The following is an 18,839-nucleotide window of genomic DNA, read 5'->3' as shown; positions in this document are numbered from 1 at the left end:
GATATATTTGCTGACGGTTTGTTAAACGCATATTGTTCATTTTGCAAACAGTAAAAAGCACATTAAAGCAGGGATTTGTTTTCAAACACAGGGGCCATACTTTCATCAAATATGATTATAAGATTACAGTAATTAAAATTAATGCTTAGGGTTGCTCCACCCGCGTTACCTCCCGAGGGATGACAGGAAGCCATCCCCAGGCTTTCTGCAAACTGATGAGAAATGAGTAAGCCAAATAAGGCTAGACCATTAACTAATTACATTACTACTTACAGGGAGGGAGAACACAATACTGCAAGTTGATTACTTTTAGAAGTGGAACACCCAGTTAAAATTGTATATAAAGGCTGAGAAACCCAACTGCATTGCCAGCACAGCCAGTCGCCTTTCTCGATTTCACATTGCTGGAAATCAATTCTTCCCCGTCATCATGTCTTTGCAACGCAGTAGTGGCTCTACCCGGGTTTCAGTAAGTGGTGGTGGAGCCAGCTTTGGTGGCTTCCAAGGCAGCAGTGGAGCTGGTGGTGGTGCAGATGGTGCTGGCGGCTTTGTTGGTGGTGGATATGCTGGTAGTGTAGGAGGAGGTGGCGTTGGTGGTGGTGGTAGTTTTGGTGGCAGCCAGGTTAGTGGAGGCTTTGGCAGTGGGTATGGTGGTGGTGCAGCAGGAGGTAGCTTTGGTGGTGGTGGTGGTAGTTATGGTGGCGGCCATGTTGGTGGAGGCTTAGGTGGTGGTGCAGGTGGTACTGGTGGCTTTGGTGGCAGCGGATATGGTGGTGGTGCAGGAGGAGGTGGCTTTGGTGGCAGCCAAATTGGTGAGGCATTTGGTGGTGGGGCTGGGGGGAGCATCAGTGGCAGCGAGGGCCTTCTCTCTGGTGGTGAGAAGCAGACTATGCAGAACCTAAACAATCGCCTGGCGACCTATCTGGACAAAGTCAAAGAACTGGAAAGTGCCAACCTGGAGCTTGAAAATAAAATCAAGGACTGGTATGCAAAGCACCATAAAGGAGGTTCCGCAGGAGCTCAGGACTATAGTAAATATTTTTCGATAATTGCAGAGCTCCAAAAACAGGTAAGAAATCCATCTATTATCACTGAACACAAATCATGCACTGAGAGAATGTGTGTGTTGGATTTGGGGTACGAGATACATATTTAAAGGTGTTGGAATGCATTTTAGATAAGAAACATATCTATTCCCATGCCATTCTCTGCCAGATTGAGTCCACTTCCTCCTACATGAGTTGCACTCCCAAGATTTCAAATCCATCCTTGCCAGCACCTTCAGGTAAAATATAAAATGCAAAAGAGCTTTTGTTTCAGGATCAGATGGATCCTTTTCCCCTCGTACAGGGAAAAAAAACATACGGACTTCATGCCCTAAAGTGCCTAATCTCGGTTTGTGTTGCTGATGTGGAAGGGCACTCTTGTCCCCTATGTCTTCACCTTCACTCTTCCCCCCTCTTCGGATACGAAAGTCGGGTAACGCCCTGTTTCATTCTTGTCGCCACTTTTTCATCAAAATAAGAAAGAAAAAAATCTATTCAAATGTAAAAAATGACAAATACCACGGAAAACAATCCACATTCATACATTCCCATTAACAAAAGGTCTAAACATACATTACAGTTTATTTCTATCAGCAACGCGCACTTTCCCAGCAGCACAGCGATGCTATGGCTTCCTATTTAAGACGAGTGACGTTCAGGGGTCGTAGTTTGAAACTTCCGCTCTTTCAGCGGAGAAGCGCAGACAGTGAAGAAAGACCTGGTCTACAATTGGCAAAGTAGAGCATTCTCGAGTGAAGTGCAAAGCTTCAACATCTACACTTAGAGATTATCATTCGGCGATGAATGAGTGAAGAATTTATGCAATGTTAACTCAGGGTTACTCACGAAAACATACACAGTAACTTGGGAGAATTCCATAGTCACAATTGGAAAATGTGTTCGCAATGTAAGCGAAAACTCTTAACAAATCTGGACATTTGGCATGGCTGGAAACTAAGTACTTCTCAGTAGATACTATTCACTATTGTAGCCTTTTGCTCTTTTGAGGTCTCGCTGAGCCCAGCGCATGCGCTGGCTCGGAGAGTCATTTTGTATGTGGGATTTTCAAAGTGCTGCTGGCTGGCCTAATGCTTGCGTTCACGCGATCGTGCACGCGTGCCGCCGGCCGCCAGCAGCACTTTGCAAACTCGTGCGGCATCGCGATCACTTTCGCTTTCAGAGCGATCGCGATCACGATGATGCACGCGCACACACAACTCCCGCTTCTCCCCCTCCCCCACCACATATTGCGTCTCCGGCCGCTCGCGCGCGGCCAATGCTTGTCTTCTTTGCAGCTTATTTCTGGCGTGCTCCTCGCCGCAAAGTGAATAGGGGCCTCAGCAGGGGTACTAAGCACTTTATAAATACAATTTAAAATTTCTGCCAATGGTATTGAGCTTTGCTGCAAAGCAGGCAGGCTTTGAGAGTGCTGCGGTGTTGCCATCTTATAACTGCTGGCGCTTCCAGTGCTAGCTGTTTTAGAGAATTCCGAATATTAAAATATGTTCTAATTTTTAGCTGCCGAGTAAGCTCGGGATCGGAATACAGTCTAGCGTGATATTTATAGGAAAACTCCCTGTCTGGCAAATTTCTGTAAATAAGCTACATGTCCTAGTTTTCAAAGAGGGTCGACTGGGCAGTGTGAGGCAGTGTTTTTGTGTGCCGGTGCAGAGCTGCGTAGCAAGACTCACGAGGACGCAATGCAAGAGGCACAGATGATACCAAGCGTCAAAGTTGCATGTGATTTCGCGAATATGTCGTTTTCTATGTTAGTTCAGTCGTTTAAGTCATTCTGTTCTTCACAGTTGCTACACAGTTGTAGTCCCGCTTTTATGTCTTTAGTGCATGTCCTGTTTTTGCTCTTCACAATTTGGTCAGGGCCGCACTGGTCTGGGGCGCTTTCAGAGCAGGCTAGACCCTGCTTGACCTGTCCGTGCCCTCGCGACTCCATCCAAGCCACGGCCTCCTGCAGGTCGGGGGTGGTTTGAGCACCTTTGCCAGTGCTGATGTTGGTTTCTCCTCAGACGGTCTATGCTATGCCGCTTTAAGATAAAATATTTGGTTTATTAAACCACAGGAAGACACAGGTGAAACAATCAGGGATGTATACATTGTTGTTGCAATAACCTGTTCTTTGTGCCTCCCAAACCGCAGATGACACACAGAGAGGTTACACTGTGTGCTGCACATGCTAAGGTCCCTCTTCCGTCGTCGATGCATTTCTACCTTTCTGTCGGCCGCCGGCCATTCCCTACACCCTCCCACCCCCCAATGTATTTCTGAGGGATGTCACAGTATCTAAACGGGCTGGCCTTTGAAAATGACTATGCCTTTTATTTATATTTTAAAAACATAAATAAAGGGCATTGTCATTTACCATGCCAATCTAGTGGCACAGCACCCAGGATAATGTGCTGCATGGCTAAACACTTATAAGGTCCCAAAGGTGAGACCTATTGGCTATGCCAATGCTTGTTTTTTTTGCCATTCGTCTAGGTGTTATTTAGAATTAGAGGTTGACCTCATGTGACTAGGACGCTGTTTATTTTCAAATGAATGCATTGTGGGAGTTGTAGTTTTGGCTTGTTTCAATTGAATCACATGGAGTAATGTCCCTAATTACAAGAGTTTATAAAATAAATGCTCAAACTGGAGCCTCAGTGTGCTTGTGATCCGGTGCCATACAGTCACTCTATAGCAGGGGTCTCCGGTGCATGTCTAGGTGAGTTCTTATAACCTCTGACTATGCGAGTGAGTTCCATGCAGATGCTTATTCGTAAATGAATCGTCCCTGGATATCCTCAAAAGCTATCCTGAATCTAGTCTTACAAAGCCCTAGATATTATATCCACACCCTTAAATTATCTTGTGGAGTATGGCAGGTAAGTAGATGTTGAGGCATGAAGAGGGCCGGTGGGCAATCATCTGCGAGCTCCTGAGAGCGGTAGCATTGTTGTTGTGTTTTGTAATTCACAGATTTTAATAAGTCACTGTATATTTGTCATTTCGTGACTGTCCACACCAGCAGGTGTACCCTAACCCCATCTCTCGGTCTTTTGCCGCCTCCAGATTATTGCTGCCACCAGCGACAACGCCAAGATTGTCCTGCAGATTGACAATGCCAGACTGGCAGCTGAGGACTTCAAACTTAAGTGAGTCAGAAGATCTACGTAATGCGTGCTGCGGTCGCAAAGAGCGAGATACCTCTAACTCTCAATAACACATAGCCCAAGAAACAGAGGCCAGGTCATTCATTTGAAAGGAGATTGATTAGATGTCAAAAGACAGAAATTATTTTTGCTTGTTCTGCCTATAAATGTTTGGCCACCGTTTTTCCGCAACAGGAAATACATACCACTAACTCCATCTCAATCAGGATTGGATTGTACAAAGTGCTCAAGTGGTGCAAATAGTAACCGAGGAGCATTAGGGGCTAGCCAGGGATGGAACCTGCCAAACCTGATTTGTTAAGCGCTGCATTTCCTGGTGTGTCCGAGGCAGTCAAAACATTGGGCATGACCAGAAAACAAAGAGGGCTCAAGAAAGCCCATTTACTTACCAAGCCTTGAGCCTCCTCCATGTTCCAAACTTATACAAGAATGATGAGGGGCTCTGGGTGAGGCAATGGGCCAATTGTACTCTACCCGGACTTCCCTCCACCCAGGTGCCCACCTAAACACATACATAACCCATAGATAGGTATGCATTGTAATCATATACATCTTGCTGGCACATGTTAATGTTTACAAGATTATATTTGGATGCCCTGTCAACACAACATCTCAAATAGGCATCTGTGAACACCAGAAGAAGTGCGGCTGACTAACAGCCCTCCTTGCGTGGCTGATGCTGACAAGGTGTTTGCGCGCCCCGCCCAACGATAATCATGGACTTCTTAGCCTCGATCCTACCACCATCGAAGCTGCAGAGGCCATCCAAACATGTCCACGACGTAGGCATGCCAAACCAGTGCTTAGGTCAAAGTGCTGATGCCACAGCTGCCATCTTAGAATTGGCAGCAGGAAAGAGAGGCGTAGCCTGATGCTACAAAATCCACAAAGGGTCATCCCAGAAAAACGCTTTTAGGGTCAGGAGAAGGGCAATTAGATAATAAATATGTCTCAAGGACTCCTGCTCAACCTTTATCACTTCTAAGCAACAAAACCACCTGCCAACTATGACAAATAACTCAAAGTTTATCAAAAATAACACTTTTTATTATTCATACGAAAAAGCAATATCAAAATCTCTTTACAAAATTCATAACAAGTAAAAACTTAAAAAATGTATTTTACATTATTCAACTGAGATATTACCATGAGCCCCATATCCTTATATCACTCACACCTCAGTCATAACCCCATGCATACCTCCAGCATTCATTAAAAATCAGAACTGCGCAATATGCCCATTGTAAACTGCTGGGAGCAGTTTATATTCTGCATCACTGCGACACAAATGAATCACGCTCTGTGGATCACACAGACAGGGGTCGCTGACGCGCGCTGTGGTATCATTCTATTTTATTGCATACCTCCAGCATTCATTAAAAATCAGAACAGGTCAATATGCCCATTGTAACCTGCTGGGAGCAGTTTATATTCTGCATTACTGCGACACAAATGAATCACGCTCTGTGGATCACACAGACAGGGGTCGCTGACGCGCGCTGTGGTATTATTCTATTTTATTGCATACCTCCAGCATTCATTAAAAATCAGAACAGGTCAATATGCCCATTGTAACCTGCTGGGAGCAGTTTATATTCTGCATTACTGCGACACAAATGAATCACGCTCTGTGGATCACACAGACAGGGGTCGCTGACGCGCGCTGTGGTATTATTCTATTTTATTGCATACCTCCAGCATTCATTAAAAATCAGAACAGGTCAATATGCCCTTAATAACCTGCCTAGAGCAGTTTATATTCTGCATTACTGCGACACAAATGAATCATGCTCCGTGGACCACACAGACAGGGGTCGCTGACGCGCGTTGTGGTATCATTCTATTTTATTGCATACCTCCAGCAGTCATTAAAAATCAGAACAGGTCAATATGCCCATTCTAACCTGCTGGGAGCGGTTTATATTCTGCATTACTGCGACACAAATGAATCACTCTCTGTGGACCACACAGACAGGAGTCGCTGACGCGCGTTGTGGTGGTATCATTCTATTTTATTGCATACCTCCAGCAGTCATTAAAAATCAGAACAGGTCAATATGCCCATTCTAACCTGCTGGGAGCGGTTTATATTCTGCATCACTGTGACACAAATGAATCACGCGCTGTGGACCACACAGACAGGGGTCGCTGACGCGCGTTGTGGTGGTATCATTCTATTTTATTGCCACCTTCTTCTATTATTAAATTGATGCTACGTCATCTAGTGCCAGACAGCATCCCCCTGAACTACATCTTTACTTTGGAGTTCCAGGGGAGGGTTTGCATTATGATGCGACGGTTCACACTGATGTGCTCTGGACCTCCCCTTCATGTTATCACTGTCCAGAAACTGAGCGTGTCATACATATTTATATATTGCTTTGACCCACTTTGTATTAATATTATTCAATTATATCACTCATAACATGTTCATTGACATAATTGATGGCATCACTTGGTGACATCATCCACTAATCTCTTATTCAATTTACACTGTAAGCCAGTACACCCTGTGCAATACTAAAAAAAGGTTTATGGCTGATCCCACAGTAGTTATGCGGATCACAAAACCCCCAAAAACATTTGTCGAAAAAATCTTTCCTCAACTCCATAAAAGCGCTTGGGGGGGTCATGGTATCCCTACCCTGCCCCCTTAAATCGTTTTTGTAAAATATTTACAGGACAAGTCCTGTAATGGCTGCCGCAATGTTTTTGTTCATGTTGCGGCCAGCCAATCAGAGCGCTCACTTTAAGAAAGTCCCCTTTGCCAATCCGATGGCTTGATTTTTTTAACTTTCAGTCCAACTATCAAGATATCTATAAATGTGTAACCTTAACTTCTCAAAAACTGATGAATGGATTTATACTAAATCAGAATAAACTTGCTTTCTCAGAAATAATCTACCCCTCACCGGCCCCTCCCCAAATTTGGTATAATTCTGTTCAGCATTTTGGCTGAAGTGCTGTCTAAAAATTCCATCTGAAATTGCATGGGGAAAAGTAATAAACCTCCAGAATAGTTCCTCGGCTCCCCCCTCTGCCTAGCCACATCGTGGTTCATGCCAATGTTCGCAGCTGCCTTGCCTACTGCAAATCTTCCTTTTTAGGAGCTTCCAAAAATGTCTTGAAGAAGCTCAAGCGTATTCAAAACACGGCTGCTAAAATTACTGAGTCTGCCTAGTTCTTCTTCTGCCTCAGCTATTCTTGACTGTAATTTTTACCAGTGGTTAAAAGAGTTTCTTTCAAATATCTCAAGCTACCCCTATTTACCTCAACAACAAATGTAGGTTCTGTTCTGCCACTAGGCATCTGTGGATAGCTTACAACTGACAGATACACACTGGTGGGTTAAGGTTCCAACTGCACAGACCAATGTGGGACCTAAAATTCACAGGCTGGAACTCAGTCAAGGATGACTCAGCCTTCCATCACTCTCTAGCCAATAAAATGAATAACATCAATGTGGGCAAGATTAGCAGGTATTTCAAGCAACTATACACATGTGGCAATTTCCAGCCATAATATGAAGCCGTGACTAGCTGTTTTCACACCGATTTCTATAACATGTATGAAAATGTCACCAGGTGGGTGAAAAAATAAACATTTATTTATTTCTGCAATTTTTCAATATTTTGTTTATGGCTATAGGGGTATCCTCTTGCACTTTTTGTGAGGTATCTTAGTGCTGTGATGTTAAGTAATGCTGTATGTGCAGCTCTCTGCTACCTCCAGGCTCAGACATGTTTTACAAATATGTCTAAATACTGTTTCTGATGCTGAATGTAATAAAACAGTCCTATTACGCTGTTAAAACAGGAGGTGAGTACATTGACCACAGGTCTGACACACGGCTAAGGCAAAGTTGGCAATTTGCATCTGGGGAGGATGAGTGCCCAGAGAACAAAGCCATTTTCAAGGTCCTTTGTTGCAGTATGGTGCCTCCTTGTGGCTACTTGACATTGCACCATAAGGCAAATGTTCACAAACACTTCACCGACCATCGTTCACAGCCGCATAAATCTCGTCATTTTTGCCCAGGTATGAGAATGAGTTACATATGCACCAGAGCGTGGCGGCCGATACCAATGGACTGCGGAAGGTGCTGGACGAGTTGACCTCGTCCAAGTCGGACCTTGAGGGACAAGTCGAGAGCCTGCAAGAGGAGCTGGCTTCCCTAAAGAAGAACCATGAACAGGTAAGTTTTGATTCTAAAGCTAGACAAAGGAAATGGCAAACCATAGAGGCATTCATGACCAAGGTTAGTGGTGAACTCTTGCATTTAATAGGATGGCATGGCATCTGCGAGGCCCTTTCTATCAACCTCAGATTTGCAAGTTGCGAAGAACTCAAATTATAGTGGTGCTTTGATTATATAGAGTGATAGCAATGTCAGGAAATTCAATAGAAAGCATAGCAATGTTCATGTGTAATATTACCCCTAGAATGGAGTAATGATGTGAGAAAATCCCAATCAAGAAAAGGCAAGTGGCAGCTCCACGCGGAAGTGCGCATTGAAAGTTGGGGCTCACATTGGAACTTGAAAGTTTGTAGGAAATCCCAGACTCCTCCTCACCTTAAAATGATTGGAGAATTAGGGCATCATTTAAAATGGGGGCAGAAATGTGATGGAGAACCCTCTCTCACAAACTGATAGTTCACTGCACTATTTAAAGCCAGGCACACCGTCATGTTTCTGTTGGCGGTAACTCCACTGGCTCTGCCAGCGGAAACTTCACTTTAACTGCTCGGTGCACTCGAGCTGTAAGTGCAAGCACATCACAGCAGCTGCACTATTTAGAGCAGACTGACCAAAGAACTGTTTTGTTTCTGCTTGGGATCACAATGGAAAACCTGGTGCTCCTACACAGAAGAAAAGAAAAATGACTCCCACAACTTGGGAGTCAGATTGTCAGGGGTAGTAGTATTTTGCTTTACAAAAAGAAACTCCTGCTTTGGGGTAAAAAACTAAAACCTACGCTAAGCAGCCCCATTAAACACCGAGGCCAGTTAGCAAACTATCTGAGCCTTCAGAAGGCACAGAGATCTTTGCAAGCTAGCGGAGATCTCTTAACATGAAGGGTGATGGTCCATCAAGGTGGGAAAGGTAATTATGAGCTTGGCCACCCTGGCGGATAGCGGTCTACTCACCAAACTCTAAATGAGCTCCTAGTCCTGCCAAGGGCAGGAGTAAACACCCCTTAAAACTGGTGCGGGTGGAGAGCAAGGGGTTTATCTATCGGAAAAGGTGTTTTCCCATAGGGAATTTAGTTATCGAAAAAATGAATTTGATCATGGCACTAAAGCAATGGCGTTTTACATGTATAACTGTATAACATATATAATGGGAATTTAAATTGTCTTCCTAATGTATACCAGTAAACATATTAATGTCTCTGCTTTCAAGGTTTACTTCTGGAAAGCTTTACAAATTTTAGAAAGTTGTATATCTGCACTGGTACTATGTGGTAGTCGTGCAGGGACAGAGTTAAAACTTTAATTCTGGGTATTTGGATGTGGGCATGAAGGAATGAACTTTTGTCATAGAGAAGATTCTATTATAAGCCCTGAGAAACTTTTTCAACTCAGCTAAATGTTCCCTGGGTGTGTGTCTGTCCTTTTGTATAGTCTTGGTGAATTTGTGAGAATTTTGATTCTCTTCTGTTTGATGAGCCAGTGGATACAAAACTAATTTTCTAATATCAAGTTTTTCTGAAAAGCATGGATCCCGTATGAAGCCTTCATATTTAAATTTAGAGATATGTACAGTCCTTTGTACAGGAAAATAACTGTGAATTAAAAATCAAAGATGACGAAGAAACTGGTTTAGACAGTTGTGGTAATGTAAAATTCACCATTTACTAGTGCAAGCATTACATTACCGCAGGTGGACTTACCACTGGCAAACTACAAAATGTTGGTAGCAATTCTGCCAAATGTGATTCCACTGATAGCACAGTTACCACATCCACCAGAATCTGTGTATTTATATCATCACCCAGACTCTAGTTCAGGTCCAAATTCTTATAGACTGGTCCATTTCCAGCACTTGTTTTCTATCCTTTGGATAAACGCTTTTTAATGCCCTCAAAATGCGCTCCGCTCCTATAGGAAGTGAAAGGATTCCAGGGGGCGCAAGGAGAGCTCAGCGTTGAGATGAATGCCGCCCCAGGCACTGACCTGATGAAGATCCTCAATGACATGCGAGGTCAATACGAGGCGATGGCCGAGAAGAACCGCCAGGATGCAGAAGCAAAGTTCCTGGAGGCGGTGAGTAGGAGAGGGAATCATCACGGTGAAAGTCATCCGGGCTATGTAATAAGATGGATGGTTGATCGGCAAACCTAGACATTTCTCCAAACGTTAATCCCCTCTGAAATGCCAATATCAGTCCCATGGTAGGCTCAGTCCAACATGTCGCCCTCTGCCCAGTGTCCAATAGCCATACAGAGACCTCACAGATCATTCCACTCTGATCCCTTGGGTTGGGGATGGGCCTACACTAAATGTCAAGTGGTCACTCCTGCCTATGTTCTCTCTTAGAGCAAACACCTCAAGCAGGAGATTTCCACCGGGGCTGAACAGATGCAGTCAAGCAAGAGCGAGATCTCCGAGCTGAGGCGCTCCCTGCAGTCCTTGGAGATTGAGCTGCAGTCCGCTCTGGCGATGGTAGGTGGCAACAGCTATTCTTTTTCAATATAAAGACACAACACTAGACTATAAATCCTTTCTTCAATTGTGACCAACCTCCACATATTTCAACTATAAGAGCCAAACTTACATAGTATGAGTTATTTATTCAGAAATGTCATTGCCCAAGAGAGTGATAGCTCTTTTGTCAGCACTAGATGGAAGAAAGAGTAAGTCACCTCGCTAGATGTTTGGCATGTGACCTCCAGGCCACATACAGATCTCTGCAGCCAGCACACTATTGTTGTGAGGTCTCATGTTGGTTGATGTGATGCCAATCAATAGGGACACAGACCAATAGCAACAGAAACATTTTTTGTTATGATCATTATTGTGCTCTTTAGCATGGTTTGTGTGTGCTCATTGTGTACTCAATGGCAGGAACCTCCTGCTGCTCAAACACTTTACACATTGACTCTAAGGTAGGCCTGACTGCTTTTGAGCCACGCTACCAGAGGGTTAAGCACAGGTTCATTTTGGTGACTTTTGTTGTTTCTTAGAGTTACAAAACATCACTCTTCAAACATGTGACATTTGGGCTGCAGTATATTTTTCAGACTAAGCTTCTCTCCTTAGTTATAAACTAACGAAAGAAGAGGTAAGTTGCGCAGAGCTGTCGCTGACCAAAACCAGCAACAGTTTTAGGCACAGGCAAATTGCACAGTTTTCAAGTCCTTCCCCTTCTAAGCCCTTGTATTACAGTTACATATCTCTCTCTTTCTCACCTCTGTCTCTTTTTCTACTTCATATTCTCTTTCTTCTCTGACTGTCTCCTTCTACTTATCCTTGGTTCTACCTAGACTTAACTGTTTATCTCTCTGCTTCTCTTCCGACTCTAATCAGACGTATTCTTTACCTCACCTCCTTCTGTCTACTTTGCCTCTTCTTCTACCTCTCCACCTCTTCCTAGTATCACTTTTTTCTGCTTCAACTCTGCCCATACCATATGTGTCTCTATTTCACCAATCACTAAATACGCACCGTTTTCTTGTCCTCATTTCTCTATCTGCCTCTCTCTCATACTACCTCTATGTCACCTTCACCACACTATACTTTTATTTTTCTGACTCACCTCTCCTTCTATCCCATTCCTCCCTCTGTATTTCACCTCACATCTTCTACCTCACTGTCTCTCTTTCCCTTTCTCTCTACCTACCTCTCCATTTCCATGTAACAACTCGCTCTTTTGCTACCGAAGCTCTAGCTCACCCGCGTGTACCTCACCTATCACTCTCAAATATACCTCTCTCTGTCCCACCTTTCAACCTCTCACAACCTCACCTCTTTCTTTACCACCCTGTGCCTACCTCTGTACCTCTACCTCTCTAAGCTCTCTCTACCTGAACGTTCTCTATGCCTCGCCCCTCTTTCTGCAGCTGTCTGCTCTGTTTCAATCTCACCCCTGTCTCTTCTCTTCCACCTACCTCACCTCTCTCAAAGCTCATATCTCTCTTACCCTCACCTATCTATGGGGCATATTATCAAACACGGCGTTAAAATTATCCCCGCTTTAGCGGCAGAAAACTACAGCTAAAGCGGCGATAATGGGCTTGATAATATGCCGCAGAGAATTCCAATAGAAGCCCATGTTGACACCAGAACATGGGCTTCTATGGGAATTCTCAAGGGCATATCATCAAGCCCATTATCGCCGCTTTAGCAGCAGTTTTTTGCCACTAAAGCGGCGATAATTTTAATGCCGTTTCTTGATAATATGCCCCTATGTCTTTCTTCCAATCTACGTCTCTCTGCCTTTCTCTCACTGCTTTCCCAAACTCAACACTCTTTTCATCACACATCTCTATGTTGTTTCGCTATGTAACTCTCATCTTTCTTATCCTCATCTTTCCCTAACCTCTCTCACCGGTCTAACTGCCATGCTCCTCTTTGAATGCCTTTACCTTCTCTCCCTTGCGATGTTTCTCTGTACCTTTTCTGATTCAACTCATCCTCTTTACCTCGCATTCTTTCATCTACACAACTTATCCATCTCTGTACCTCAAAACATTTGCTAAGCCTCATACTGTCTCTATACCTCACCGCTGTTTCTCTGCTTCACCTTTGTCTCTCTACTTCACCTTTTACCTATAGCTCAGCTGTTTTTGCCCATCATCCCTCTATCCACCTTTCTCTCTGACTCACTAATCTCTTTACCTGACCTCTTTTTACATCTCCCTTCTTTCCACGCCTCTTACTACCCTACGACTCTCTCTTTACCGCACATCTCTATTCTTCCCTGACTACCTAACCCCTCAAATATCTCTATCTACCTCACATCTCTTTCTACCTTCCCTCTCACTCTACCTCATCTCTCTGTGAACTCCACCCTTGAACATTGTGGTGAATGTCCTTATCCCCATATCTAGATTTTTCTATCTCTCAACCCGTATTATCTCTCTGCCTCTTTCTCTCTCTTTTTATCCTCCCCTTCCTTGCTCCACCTCTTTGTAGCTTTCATTCAGACTAGCTCACCTTTGTCTCTTTACCATACATCTCACCCTACTTCACCAGCTGGCCTGCCTGATCTTTATCTTTACCACCCTTCTCTCTCTACTTCACCTTTCTTGCTATGCTATTCTCATTACCTCTTTGCACTTCTTCTGTCTCCTGCCCGTTCATTTCTCAATGTGTCATTTACATATAGTCCGGGTACGTTTATTCTGGCAGCCATATTTGTTTAGCACAATATTCAAAACCTGATATTCCTGCACTATACCAAAGTGATATCCCTTCTCTCTTTACTCATTCTACTGTACTCTACTGCCTCCCCATCCTCCGTTATCCCCTTCATTTCAACACTCTCCTCCTATGCTCATTTATTTCGCCTTCTCTCAACTTCATTACTTTCTCTATCAGTTTTACCACCCAATTTCTCCACTTCCTTTAGCCTCCCTCTCCATTCTTTCCTCTTGCCCTCAATTAACTCCCCCTCTCAGTTCTTCCTCTCTCTACTTTCACTTTTCTCCTTCATCTCTCTATTTCATTTTCTTATTTTTCTACCTTTTCTCCAAACAATGAGAACATGTGAAAACAGATAGACGGAAATGTTTACACCATAGCCAAAGCAAGTGCTAATAAGTGCACTGCCCAGTGTTCCTATACGTACAACCTACCTTATGCTTTATCACAATGTTTCAAAGCCCCCTCCCTTGTCTTGCTCTCTGGCAGAAAAAATCCCTAGAAAGCAACTTAGCAGAAACAGAAGGAAACTACTGCGCCCAGCTGGCACAACTTCAAGTCAAAATCAGCATGGTGGAGGAGCAGCTGGCAGATCTCAGGGGCGATATGGAGCAGCAGATGGCAGAGTATGAGGAACTCTTGGACATCAAGACCAGGCTGGAGAAGGAGATCGAGACCTACCGGTGCCTGCTGGAGGGCGAGGACAGGTATGAACACTCAGAGCCAGGATCATTCCCACTTTGCAGCTTCTAGGTGCTTGGAAATTGACCCAGTAGAATACACTCAGTCATGTGTGTCTCTTTTTGTTTGCTTTCAGTGGTCACAGCTCTCAGGCAAGAAAAGGTGAGTGTCTCTCTTTTGTCTTTGCTCCATGTCCATGCCTTCACAATGGCCTGTTTCTTGCTTCATAAAAACACTTGTTGTAGCACTGGAGTGCTACAGAGCACCAAAGGCTCCCAGGAAGCAAACATCTGCCCCATCAAAGCATCACATCTCCTCTGCTATCAGCACACTTTCACTCACACAGCCACCTCCTCTGTCACAGGCTCATTCATACTGTCTCCAGGGACACCCCATTAATGGTGATGGAGGGGGAGCCGAGAGGATGCGATGAGAGCCTGCGGGCGGGGTTGAAATGAGAAGCTTGCTCGCTCTTGATGGCCCTCAAGTGACCGGGGCTGAATGTCCATCAGGCAGCTCTGCCTGATGTGAACATCAATAGGCCTGGGTGAACCTTCCCTTGCTGGCATAATCTTGCGCCATTCCAAGAATTTTTCATTTCACTTGTTACGCAAAATTCCCGAAATTAGGCCATTCCAGCACGTGACACAGATTAGCATGGGAGCACATAAACAGCACAAATCACCAGAACGCGAGCGACTATTGTTCATGGCACTGGTGATTTTTTCCCTGTTTTTTAGTGTAATGTGTGTCCAAAAGGGCCCAGGGATGCCCATCCAGACAATGAAAGTGCTGAATGCTGCTTTTAGATTTCACCTCATTTCTCGTACATTTTTGTGGAACTTTGCATAACTTCATAAAAGGAAACAACACACATTTTGCACATCCCTAAACATTATCTTTTTATAGGTGCCCATGAAGGGCCAGCATTGCTTTACTATTTGAACCAGCGGGAGAAGCTAGAAAGATGCCTGATAAACGGGGAGGAGGGACCACATTTTACTGAATTTAGTAAAGAAACTTAACGTCTGAGCGACACCTCCCTGAACAAGATCAGCCCCATCCTCAGGGCAGCCCAGTCCATCAGAAGATGGCGAGGTTAAATGAATGGCTTTCCCACCCATGCCTCCTGGCTGTCCAGGAGTGTGAGCAGCATTGCAAGCTGGCCTCACACTTCCCAACTACCACTATTGCACTAATCCCTCCTCAGCTCTTCTGCTAACTCCGCCATCCCAACACAAGCAGTGCCGAACTTCCGCTCCGTGCTGAACTGCCACCCCTCCATTGGCGAATCTGACCAGTGCCTGGGCTTTATTTTAAACAAGACTATGAACCTGCAAACACACTTCAACTCACATGCAGCGAGAGTACAGCTTTTCCCAGGCTCCCTCAAAACATGAAACCCTCCTGTGTTATTGATGCTGGTCTATGTAACTTCTCATCTTGGAAATCCTACACATCACCTAGCCCTCTCAGCCTGGTGTTACATGCAGACTGACTGCTGGCACATGAAGATCTGGTCATGTCTCTCTAAGCCTGATCACTCTTACTTGAAATCCAAGACTGTCTGACAGGGATCTCTCTGCCTACAATGTGTCTTGTTTTTCTTCATAAATTAATCCATTCACTTCCATCTTCCAAATGTGTGCAGTGAAACACACACAATGGTCCAAAGCTCTGGTCCCAAAGGATCTGATGCCCTGGGAGTCCCTCACTCTCTCACTCATTTACCATACAATAAGGTGCCGCCCCCTCCAGCACACACTCATTCTGTTTTACCATGGAGAGTTTCTTAATTATAGGATGGATGTGGAGCTGACCATCACAAATAAAAACTACCTATGAATCCCGAAAGAAAGCCAGTGGACACTGGAGAGGGCCTGATGGTCCGGGTACACGATGGTCGTCTCCGTCTAGGCATATTTGTCAGAGATGTTAGGATGGTCACATGACAAAAGAATGTTTGCATGGAGGACACATGCATTCCCATTAAAATATTCACGAGTGTCTACAAATATTACCAAGATATTCGCATAAATTTGCATGCACCATATCGATCCGAATGCGCATGCTCCAACTATAATGTTTGTCTGATGCACGTGCACCATTTAGACTCTTCAAATTGAGTCCATTCCCAGGTGTATTCTCATGGGGCACGTGCACCAACATTCACATGTTCACCTGCGCCAATAACAGCATATTGACATGAAAGATGGGCAGTAAAAATACAATGATCCCAGGTGGCACCTGCACCAGCTGGAACGTTCCCACGAGGCTCACACCCTACACGGATCTTCACATGATACACATTCTAAAAGATGTCATTGTCACGATACACATATGCACACACATAGAATGATCTCAAGGGCCATGTCATCCAATGAGAATTTGCTCATAAGGCATATGCACCAGTTAACACCATCAGGAACATATACCAATTATAATGTTCACTTGAAGCACTGTATTAGAAAACACCTATGCACCAGGGTTAGCATGTTTGCATTGAGATGATGCACTGTTATTAGCACATTCAAGTGAACGGCTGAAAAAAATGAGAACATTTCCATGTAGCCCAGGTACTGAACAAAATGATCACACGAGGCGATGCACCAACTAGGATACGCCAATGGGACACGTGCAAAAGTAGATGCTTCATGTGACCCATATGCACCAGATAGAATGTGCTAATAAAGCACATGCCTGAATGTTAAAAAAAGTCTACTGATGGACATTCACCAATGTTAACATCTTGACATGACCTACACCAATAACACTATTTTCAGATAAAGGGCTATCAAAATAATAATAATATTTCTATGTGGGACATGAACCAACAAGAGCATCCCACACTTACAAATATAATATTTACATGAGACACAAGCACCCACTGGGATAGCCCAGGGAAGTACAAGCATCCAAAGGGATCTCAACAGGAGGCACATCATGTCTCCATGATTATCGGGCATAAACATTAACATATTCACAGGGAACAAGTGCCCTGGGAACAAAGCCTACTTGAGGAGAATGTAGGATTTTCATTGACCCGTTTCATTTGGAGCACTTCCTGGTTTCAAATGAAATGCTTCTCTGGCCGATTCAGAAGCCGACTTACCTATCTACGTTCAATGAACAGTAACGGCACTCCCCACCCCTCAGCGCCTTGAGACCCTCACGGGTAAGTAGCGCGCTTTACAAATGAAATGATTGAATGTAGATACACAAATGAATGGATATGTGAGGGAAAAATGACAATCCTGATTCATGGTTTGATGCAGAATTCCACACTCCATTTCACATGCTCATGGCCCTCTTTGTTTCCCTCCTCATCATTTGTTCTTCAGAGGCACCCTTCCTGTGTTCCATATTTCACCTCCATGTTTCTTCTTCGTTTTAGCCCCAGACAGCGTCAGAAGCCGCGTTGTAAAGACCATCATCCAGAACGTGGTTGACGGCAAAGTGGTTTCGCAAGAGGAGAAACAAAGTGAGCAGAAACTGTAGCCAGCATCTGAGCCTCTACCTATGAAATGCTTGTCTACAAGGAATCCTTCAACAAGATGCACAACCCCGGAGGAGGGACACCTTCTCCTTTCATAATCCAACCCCGCATGCTCACAATCCTGCTTTAAAATGGCCATTTGCAACTCTGCAAAAATGACCAAAGAATGTTCTGGATCCTTCATTGCACTGATGGACACTTCACCAGCACGTCACGTATCCAAGTAAACGAGACGATACACATGATGAACAAGAAGATACCATAGATCTCTCTTACGTACTATTGAGCAGTGAAAGGTTGTTCAGATGAAGAATAAGCGAATCACCTGTTACCAACATCTAATAACTTGCGCCAATTGTACGCATCATAAATGTCCTATGTGTAGTACATTCACGGCTGGGAAGTGGCGCTATTCACTGTCATAAGGTTCTTTTTGGGGGGTCTCATCTCTGTCTTGAACAGAAAATGTAAATCTCTACTTTTGTGAAATTAGTATTCAATAAACCTTTCTGAATTCAAACAATGGTTTGATGTTCTGGTAGCAAAGAGTTCGAAAACATTTCTCTAACTATGCTGTTTCTTCTTTCTTCTAATGATCTGTCGTCACACTGGTCTTAGTAGTGGAGGTTTGTTTCCTGAATTTTCAGATGAGGAAGCAGTTGTAGAGCACATGCTTATCACTGGAGGACATGTGACAACAGTGCTTCATATCCATCTAGAGATATACCTGCTGGAGGTAGAGCAGCACATGCTCATCACTGGAGGACATGTGAAAACAGTGCTTCATATCCACCTGGAGATATACCTGCTGGAGGTAGAGCAGCACATGCTCATCACTGGAGGACATGTGACAACAGTGCTTCATATCCATCTAGTGATATACCTGCTGGAGGTAGAGCAGCACATGCTCATCACTGGAGGACGTGTGACAACAGTGCTTCATATCCATCTAGTGATATACCTGCTGGAGGTAGAGCAGCACATACTCATCACTAGAGGACATGTGACAACACTGCTTCATATCCATCTAGAGATATACCTGCTGGAGGTAGAGCAGCACATGCTTATCACTGGAGACAT

The 18,839-nt window shown here is 44.2% G+C and overlaps 1 protein-coding gene across 2 annotated transcripts; it reads left to right on the top strand.

Moving 5' to 3' along the window:
* Positions 1–356: 356 nt before the first annotated feature.
* Positions 357–18,282, top strand: LOC146869247 (keratin, type I cytoskeletal 12-like). Of its 2 annotated transcripts, none has more exons than XM_085646157.1 (8): positions 357–1,069; positions 4,116–4,198; positions 8,255–8,411; positions 10,325–10,483; positions 10,757–10,882; positions 14,072–14,289; positions 14,400–14,425; positions 17,658–18,282. In XM_085646157.1, exons 1-8 carry the CDS (start codon positions 431–433, stop codon positions 17,759–17,761), a joined length of 1,512 nt encoding a protein of 503 aa, XP_085502283.1. In that variant the 5' UTR covers positions 357–430; the 3' UTR covers positions 17,762–18,282. The 2 variants fall into 2 exon arrangements, with proteins under 2 accessions (XP_085502283.1, XP_085502286.1); XM_085646160.1 differs by having other exon boundaries at positions 8,255–8,415; positions 10,329–10,483.
* Positions 18,283–18,839: the final 557 nt, after the last annotated feature.

Source organism: Triturus cristatus, chromosome 1_1, assembly GCF_964204655.1.
Source record: "Triturus cristatus chromosome 1_1, aTriCri1.1, whole genome shotgun sequence".
Taxonomy (NCBI): Eukaryota; Metazoa; Chordata; class Amphibia; order Caudata; family Salamandridae; genus Triturus; species Triturus cristatus.
This window is presented reverse-complemented; position numbering and strand designations above follow the sequence as displayed.